Raw genomic sequence first — 9,617 nt, forward strand, 5'->3', positions numbered from 1 at the left:
TGGTGACTCCAAGAAGAGTCATTCAAGTACTAAAATGGCACCCTGGTAATGGCTCATAGCAAAACCTAATTTTCTGTTAGGTTCATCTAATAGGTCAAACTACTGAGTCAGTAGAAAACAGATGGGGGATTGTATGGGTTGGCCACACTGAGGCAACTGTCCTCTTATGGATCCTACAGGAAGAAAACGACTTTTGGTGTCATGTGGCTTGTACTTATCCCCAGCAAGACACTGTAGTTCCCTCAACGCCATTGTGTGTCTGGGAGAAGACAGTCAAAATATTTCCACAAGAGGTGAAGACTACAAGGAAGCTACAAGCTCACCGCGGAAAGTTGTGAAAATGTCATGGTAAAGGAGCACCACATGTTGATTTTAACAGCTTTTTAAACTGCAGGACCATTTGTCATGTATACACCACAGAAAAATTGCCCCCAGACCCCCCCCAAAAAGGTCATGCAGAAAAATCAGATTCCCAATAGAAAAGAAAGTATACATCCAAAGTAGGTAAAAATATGGTTTGAAAAAACAAAACATGCAAAATATTTTCACTATGAAATGCCTTGATTTGCATGTGACTTAGTACCTATTTCATATTAATGAGATCCAATTGCTCTGATAAATTTCTATTATGTTTTAGAATATCTATTTTTAAAAACTATCTATTTTCCAGCCAGAATGTAAAACTTACATTTGTGCATCCACGTGTAAACTATCCTGCTTGGTATCACGAAGCCAAGATACTAAAAGATCAATGAAATAGTTTTTAAAAATCTCTAGTCACAGACTAACAAATAATATATTTCTTCAAGTTTTCTGGGCTACATTACTGACTTGTATTAATGCAATCTGAATTTTCAGATTTAAATACCAGTCAATGGTTGGTTGTCAAAACTTAAAAGCCACAGGGTTGGGAGGACTTTCAGAATACTCGCTACTAAATCATAAATAAAATTATTCTTAGAACGGGACCATAGTAAGTGGAATGCCCTAACTTTGTTTAGTTCAAACTCTGCAAGTTGACGCTAACATTCATAATCAGGCCCTTTTATGTGCCTTAAGTAGATATACTGACTTTGCGGTCTATAGTTTGTAAAAGAGCAGGTAACTCTAGCACAGAAGAAACTACATAATGTGGAACAGGGGACGACTTCAGCGGCACTATTCCATTTTTATTGATCCAGACTGTTGCTTTCAACCCTGCGTTGAGGCCTCCTTGTATGTCGGTTTCTAACGTGTCACCGACCATCACACAGTCCCCAGGCTGTACCCCAAGGAGATTGCAGCAGTAATAAAATATGGACGGTGCTGGCTTCTCCTCTCTCTGCTCTCCACCTATGACAACGGCGTCAAAATAGGACTGACAAGCACAAGCTTCGATCTTCTCCCTCTGGGTCTGTCTGTCCCCATTCGTTAATAAAAGTAGGCGGACCTCCTTTCGAAGTTCAGTGAGCATGGCTTTGACATCTTCTGCTAGTGTCATATGCTGTAAACGGGTAGATTTCCACAGGAAATAACATTCTTCAGCCAATTTCCTATTGGCTGCACCACCTTTTGTTTCCTGGATTGCTTCTTCCCAGTGTGCAGTCCTTAGGTCAGTAATGCACGTATTGTAAGGATGAAAACATTCCTTGCTAAGTTTAACTTGAACTTTATTACAGATGATTTCAGCCTCTTCTTTATAATGGTATTTTGATTGTAAGAGCTTTATCACCTAAATAAAGGAAAATAAATCCATTAACATACTTCATATCTTTAATAGTCATGTCCTAGGAAGCTGTGATCCTACAGGTGGCTGAGAGATTCTAACTCCACTCCTCTGCCCTGAAGCAGCTCTATTCACCACACCATTTCTGGAGTTCAGAGACACAAGGTGAAGCTCTCCCAACCTCTCTAGACAATTCATTCACATTTTTAAAATCAGTTTCTTTTCTTTTCTTTTTTTTTTTTTTTTTGAGACAGAGTCTCGCTCTGTTGCCCGGGCTAGAGTGAGTGCCGGGGCATCAGCCTAGCTCACAGCAACCTCAAACTCCTGGGCTCAAGTGATCCTCCTGCCTCAGCCTCCCGAGTAGCTGGGACTACAGGTATGCGCCACCATGCCCGACTAATTTTTTCTATATATTTTTAGTTGTCCAGCTAATTTCCTTCTATTTTTAGTAGAGACGGGCTCTTGTTCTTGCTCTTGCTCAGGCTAGTCTGGAACTCTTAACCTCAAACGATCCACCCGCCTCGGCCTCCCAGAGTGCTAGGATTACAGGCGTGAGCCACCACGCCCGGCCTTCTTTTTTCTTTTGAGACAGAGTCTCCCTCTGTCGCCTGGGCTAGAGTGCAGTGGAGTCATCATAGCTCACTGCAACCTCAAACTCCTGGGCTCAAAGAATCCTCCTGCCTCTGCCTCCCAAGTAGCTGGGACTATAGGTGTGCATCATCAAGCCCAGCTAATTTTTCTATTTTTGGTAGAGACAGGCTCTCGATTTTGCTCAGGCCGGTCTCAAACTCCTGGCCTCAAGCGATCCTCCTGCCTTGGCCTCCCAAAGTGCTGGGATTACAGGCATGAGCCAGTGTGCCCTAAAATCAATGTCTATTCTAAGAAGATTCTTCCTACATAGCTAATAACAATCCTTCACTTGGTAGTTTAAAGTCCAATATTTTTCATTCTGGTTACAAAGACATGAAAATAAAACTTCTGTTTAGTAAAACATTTTAAATTTCTGACAACCATTATTTACTTTTCCCAGAAAAAATAACACTAGTTCATCTAACCTTTTCTCATTTATTAAATCCAGTTGACATTTTGAAGACCCATATTGACCATCACGTAAAATGGAACCCAATTCTATACTTTCAAAAACTAGTTCTTTGGGCCGGGCGCGGTGGCTCACGCCTATAATTCTAGCACTCTGGGAGGCCAAGGCGGGTGGATCGCTCAAGGTCAGGAGTTTGAGACCAGCCTGAGCAAGAGTGAGACCCCGTCTCTACTAAAAATAGAAAGAAATTATATGGACAACTAAAATATATATAGAAAAAATTAGCCGGGCATGGTGGTGCATGCCTGTAGTCCCAGCTACTCGGGAGGCTGAGGCAGTAGGATCACTTAAGCCCAGGAGTTTGAGGTTGCTGTGAGCTAGGCTGATGCCACGGCACTCACTCTAGCCAGGGCAACAAAGCAAGACTCTGTCTCAAAAAAAAAAAAAAAAAATAAAAAAAAAAGGACATAAAAAAAAAAAAAAAAAAAAAAAAACAACACTAGTTCTTTGGATAAAAGATCTCAAGTAGTTCTGAGTCACCCTCTTTGTCATGCTGATTGTGAATCCCTCATGAGAATGAAGTATTCTTAGGCACTGGAGACTGGCCCTTGTACTAAGGGCATTATCTGGTGGGGAAAACATGCAGCTCCGCAACCACAAATCCACAAATGCTGGGGTAGTGCCACAAAAGTTGTGTGCATAAGTCATCCCATAGGGTAGTTGGATAAGGGTTGGCAGAGGAAGTCACATGTAAAACAAGAAGTTAACAAGCAGAAATATGGGGATGAGAGTAAAATAAAATCATTCCAGACAGAAAGAACAGCACGAACAAAGACAAAGGGCTTGACATTTTGTGAACTGGAAAAAGCAGCTGAGTTGAGTCAAATGGAGGCACGTGAGGGAGGAGGCTAGGATGAGGCTGTAGAGCCTGTCTGGAACCCCAGGCTGTAGCAGATCCTAAATCCCCTGGGCATACACTATTCCCACACAGGTCAGTGGCTTCATACTGCAAGTGTGGGCCTCTCTGCTGGTGGGCATTATTTGGCCACAAGAGCACTAGAGCACAGACTGGGGCTGAAACTGTTGCCTGGGAGCAGCTCTCAACCAATGAAGGGTGGAAATTGATAGATAAATATCATACCTTTCTTGCCCCTTACAGGGGACATCTGAACCCTGTTCTGTGTACTGTCTCCCAGAGACCCCCAACTGCTTGCAACAGTAACCTGCTCACGGACACACCCTGTGTTAGGGTCCTTCCTCTCCCTGTCTCAGGTTCCCACCCCCTGCAGTGCTCCTTAGGAACACTTCCCAAATGAACTCTGCACTTGAAGTCCCTGCCCTAGTGTGCAATGAAGGAAAGCCAACCATGCCAGGTAATGCTGGATCTTCGGAGATGAGCACAATGCATACAGCTGGGACTAAAAAATGTGTGTTGTTGAAGCAAAGCAGTCAGACAAATAAAAATGTGCTGCCACAAACTGAATGGAGTATCAGCGGTATGCTACTCATGCCAGAAACTCAACTCACCTACTGAGAAGGAGAAAGAGATAAATGCACACATTCTTCTTCCCTCAGAGTATAAGAATCACTTACAACAAAGGAAAGGGAAGTATGTTTTGGACTATTTGTGCTAATCAGAAAATGTAAGAGTTAAGAAAAATCTTATAAGCTCAAGAAAAATATACGAGTCCTAAGAATTTTAGGTGGAGACAAAACACTGAAAATTTTTGCTTCATAAAGTTAAATTTCAATTAACAAATCAAGTTTTGTTGAGCTCCATGGTTATGCCACCATTTTTTCTAACATCAATTGAATGACTCTTAAGCTATGACTGACAGGCACTCTAAAGTTTCAGCAACGCTCCAGCTACAGAAAAAGGACACAAAAGCCCAGTATGCTGGCACACACCTGTAGTCCCAGCTAGAGGCTGAGGCGGGAGGATTGCTTGAGCACAGGAATTCAAGGCTGCAGTGATCACACCACTGCATCCCAGGCTGGGTGACAGAGTGAGACCCCATCTCTTAAAAAAAGAGAGAGACAGAGAGAGAGAGAGAGAGAGAGAGAGAAACAAAGAGAAAGGACACAAACCTCTAGGACTCCACAATGCTTGAGCTCAAACAGGAGCTGGCTCATAACTAGTAAACGGAAAGCTTCCAATAAAGATCTGATTTCCTATTACTGCAATTGGCACTACATTAAGCACATTCATGGGGCTCTGAAAGAGGAGGATTAGCTCACCTTAAAGACGAGATGTTTGTAAAGGCAGGGCACACTGCTCCCAAGTTTCAAAATCTCTTCCTGTTACATCCCTTGAATTAACTTTCCCATTTTGTCAAACAGCAACTAATTACAGATTTGTTCAGGACACTAAGTAGCACTTAAATAGTAGTAACATCTTCAGGATAAAAATTTATCATTCACTTGTTATTAGTTCAAACAGAAATAACACCTATGTTGAATTATTACATGTTATTACAAACTTTCATAATAGCTGCACTGAGAGAATGGGAGTTTTGCTTGAATCGGGGGTGGAGGAAAAGATCTCTAACTCGGAGGTGTGATGGCATTGTTGTGCACAGAAGGCAGGTTTGAAAAGAAATTCGGTGAAATGAGCCCACCAGGTACTTGCAGGCCTGAAGAAAAGGGCCCTACTTTGATGGAGAAAGGGTGTCAGTTTGCAGACTAATATAAACTCAAAACTTCATCTACTTTAAAACATTATTTTAAGGCTCTTGCTGAACATATACCAAAAAGCAAACTCCATTCTTCTATTTCCTGCTTCCTGGACTCAGAACTAAAGCTAATATCATCAATACTAAAGTTTAGCTGACTGATTTTTTTTTTTTTTTTTTTTTTTTTTTTTTTTGAGACAGAGTCTCACTTTGTTGCCCAGGCTAGAGTGAGTGCCGTGGCGTCAGCCTAGCTCACAGCAACCTCAAACTCCTGGGCTCAAGCGATCCTACTGCCTCAGCCTCCCGAGTAGCTGGGACTACAGGCACGCGCCACCATGCCCGGCTAATTTTTTCTATATATATATTTTAGTTGTCCATATAATTTCTTTCTATTTTTAGTAGAGACGGGGTCTTGCTCTTGCTCAGGCTGGTCTCGAACTCCTGACCTTGAGCGATCCACCCGCCTCGGCCTCCCAGAGTGCTAGGATTACAGGCGTGAGCCACCGCGCCCGGCCTTTAGCTAACTGATTTTAAAAGACTTTTTGAGAGCTAGTTTGGGAACCTTATAATACTTCATAACACTTTAAGAAAAGTATTTTTGAATATCAATTACTTGGATCTGAAAGGGCTAAATTCCAAATAGAAGTAATTTAAAAATACATGCTCACAAAAATCTGTGGACTGCCTGCACACAGCCTAGCAATTCATTTCAAGTAGCCCTTCTGTTACTTTTAGTTCAAGTCTGTGCTTGAGGCCAAATCTGACTAATCTATTTAAAATTGTACTTCATTCCCCCTACTTCTTCTAATACACCTATAAACATATTTGATTTATTACTGTCATCCCCACCAGGAAGTAAACTCACAAATGCAGAAATCTTTTTTTTTTTTTTTTTTTGAGTCTCACTGCATTGCTCAGGCTGGTCTTGAACTCTTGGGCTCAAGCCATCCTCCCACCTCAACCTACTGAGTAGTTGGGATTACAGGCATGCACCACCATGCTTAGCTCAGAAATCTTTTCTGCTTTGTTCACTGAGAAACTCAAGTTTCTGCAGACTTCCTCCTGAGTAGTGACAATGAAAGACAGGCCTGAAGAGGGAGGAAAGAGATAACATTCCCAGGTGATTAAAAAAAAAAATTAAAGTTGACATATACACTCAGTATAGGACCTCCTTCTCCCCAAGCCCAAGGCAATCCCTTACTCCATTTCTCCATTCATAAACCATTCAAAATGACTTATGAAAGCTTGCACATTACTTTTGAACAGGTCAACATTTATGATTGATAATGTATCCTTATGTGATAAAGTATTCCTTGTATAGTCAAAAGCACACAGTTCCATTCTGCTATTTCATAGGCTATTTACAAAGGAGGTAGTAATAGAACCTAGTCTGGAGGTAAGAATTTTTATCCATTCAGCATTCAATCAACATTTACTATGTGTTAAACAAAGATAGTTAACATAGCTTGTTCTCTCCCAAGAAGCTACTTGGTTGCAAAAATTAATTGTAATATCCTTTAATAGGTGCCTTGAGAAATATCTGAACAAAATACAGCACTGGTATAAGAGAGAGTGTAAAGAACAGGAAGAAACACAATCTAATTTTTGTTTTAGAAATATCACTGTCTCAGTGTGGCAGGCATGTGGAGGATGAACTGGATGTGGAATACCTGGAGATAAGACCACAGCAGCAGTCTAGGTGAGAGATGAGTCCAGCTGAAACTGAGACATGAGTGCAGGGATGTGTAGTGCAAGACAGACTAGGTGATAGGACAGAAGGTGGTACGATCGATTCACTGAGTGAACACTGGACGCATGTACTTCCCTGGCAACGTATTAAACCTAGGCTGGGTGTGGGCGGCATGGGCCTGTAATCCCAGCTCCTTGGCAGGCTGATGCCCGAGGATTGCTTGAGCCCAGGAGTTCAAGGTTACAGTGAGCTATGATCGTGCCACTACACTCCAGTCTAGGTGACAGAGTGAGACCCTGTCTCAAAACAAACAAACAAACAAAAGGCAAAAAACCACCACCAATAAACCAAACAAAAAAGAAACTATATTAAACCTACCTGATAACGTTACAGAGGACTAATACCATTATTCAGATTTTATGAGGATTTAAGGCTTAGAGTGGCTAAGGAACTTATTAAGGCGCTTTCAGCTAGGTTTTCGGGAGAGCTGTGATTCAAACTCAAATGTCTAATTTTAAAGCCTGAACTCCTGGCCCAAAGCAAGAATTTAATACTCACACACTGTGCTTAGCTTACTAAAAGTACCCAGGTAAACATGTACTGTGGGGAGCTAGAGATACTGGAGGCAATATAGCACAGAGTCACGGTCAAGGGTATGAAGATGCAAAGGACAGTCAAAAGTGTGGAAAACCTCAGTAAGGTCATAAAAACAAACTGAAAATGTCCACTGATTTTGGCAATTTGGGAGGTGCCTACAGACCTGGCAAGTTTATTTCATTCTAGTGGTGAAGACAGAGTCATACTGCAATAGATTTAGGAATAAATAGGAGATAGAGAACAAGGAGATAATGGGCATAGGTTTCTCCTGAAAGACATGGCTCTCAGGAGAGTCAGGCAACATCTTGTGCAGTAAGAAGAGTCCAAGGGAGACAGTCTTTTTAATTTTTAAAAAATATGGGACAAATATGAATATGAAACAGAAGTGGAATGCACCAAAAAAATAGGATGAAGAGATAGGTGGAAAATCCAAGGAGACAAAAATTAACTGATGAAGCATAAGAAGTAGAGGCACTCAGGGGTGGAAGGATTAGCTTTTGAAAGTGGAGCTTTTCTGGTAGAGGGATGAGGGATCAAAAATTACCTATCAGGTACAATGTATACTATTTGGGTGATGGCTACACTAAAAGCCCTGACTTCACCACTACACAATTCATTCATGTATCAAAAAACCACTTGTACCTCCCAAATCTACTGAAATTAAAAAATTAATAAATTTAAACAGAAAGTGGAGTTTTTCACATCTGGTCAGTCTTTCGTTTTCTCCTCCAGGCTGCAGGCAGAGGAAGGGAAGTGGGGTGGATTAGGGGCTTGAGAAGCATGGGAAAGGTCTCAAGCGGCATCCACAGGTACAGAAAGGAGAAGAGACTGCTGAGCAATGCCTCATGGAAGGAATATCCTGTGTAGCACGGACTTCTGCTGTGTTACCTCGGAAAGATACCGAGGGTCCCAGCCACACCAGGGAGGCCAGAGGGAGTTCTACTGAGAAAATTCTCTGAAGCAGGGTTTAAGTCCAGGCTCGCCACTGATGGTTGTGTCACTGCTTAGGTCAAAACTGGGGCTAACCCTTCCAAGTCTCCGCAAAGATCCACCGAGACCACGCGGTGGGGAGACGACCCTCCCACGAGTTCGCCACCGAGAGCAGTCTTACTGGCCGGTGCAAAGCTGTCCCGGCCCAGCGCCGGTTCTCGTGCCATGGTGTGATGGTGCCATGGTCTACCTGTGCGTGTGCGCAGGCCTTCCACCGTGGCAGCTTTAAGGACCTTCCGGGTCCCAAGCGCTGGAGGATCTGCAGAAGCCACCTCTGAGAGCCCGGTAGCTCCGCAGGTGAGCTGAGGCGCCAGGACGAGGGCCGCAGCCTCCCCCGTCCGCGCTCCCTAGTCCACTCGCCCCTTTCCCGCCCCTGCCCGCACCCGGACCGCTCCCGAGGCCTCGGGGCACTAGAGCGGCCAGTGCTCCGGGGTCCGAGCGGCCCGAGTAGGGGATGCGAAGCGCGCGGCACGGGGCGGGCCGTGCTGAGCCCGGAGGAGGGCCGTGGGAGAGGGGACATTACCTCTAACATGCCTCTCCTGCTCGCCCCGGCCGTGTCGATGAGCGTGTTGTCCAGGTCAAAGAAAACCGCTCGCACGCGGCTCAACCCCATCGCGCCGACCGCCCGCGCTACCCGCCACCTCGCAGACAGCGCCCGCGCATGCGTGAGGCGGGCAGCCGGGAAGGCGTGGGCGGAGCCGTGAGGTCACCTGACCCTCTCGCGGCGCCTGCCAGCGGCCGCGGCCTCCCTTTGTATCCTCGCGGGAACTGCCGCGAGTTGTGTAATTCCCTGAGCTTCTGAGAACAACGAGATCCCGCGAGACTCCGAAGTCCAGCTGTAGGAAGTGCGTGGGCGGCACTCGTCTGAGTCACGGGGTGCTTGGTTATTTGAGCAGCTGGCTGGTGGGGTTGGGTGAGAAGCGC

At 44.2% G+C, this 9,617-nt stretch overlaps 1 protein-coding gene across 1 annotated transcript; it reads right to left on the reverse strand.

The window, feature by feature from the left end:
- Positions 1-596: 596 nt before the first annotated feature.
- NANP (N-acetylneuraminic acid phosphatase) lies at positions 597-9,312 on the reverse strand. The gene is made up of 2 exons (XM_069495909.1): positions 9,217-9,312; positions 597-1,711 (listed from the first exon to the last, which is right to left on the reverse strand). The coding sequence occupies exons 1-2, from the start codon at positions 9,304-9,306 to the stop codon at positions 1,055-1,057; spliced, it is 747 nt and encodes a 248-aa protein (XP_069352010.1). The 5' UTR covers positions 9,307-9,312; the 3' UTR covers positions 597-1,054.
- Positions 9,313-9,617: the final 305 nt, after the last annotated feature.

The sequence above is a fragment of the Eulemur rufifrons genome, chromosome 20, assembly GCF_041146395.1.
Source record: "Eulemur rufifrons isolate Redbay chromosome 20, OSU_ERuf_1, whole genome shotgun sequence".
Lineage (NCBI taxonomy): Eukaryota > Metazoa > Chordata > Mammalia > Primates > Lemuridae > Eulemur > Eulemur rufifrons.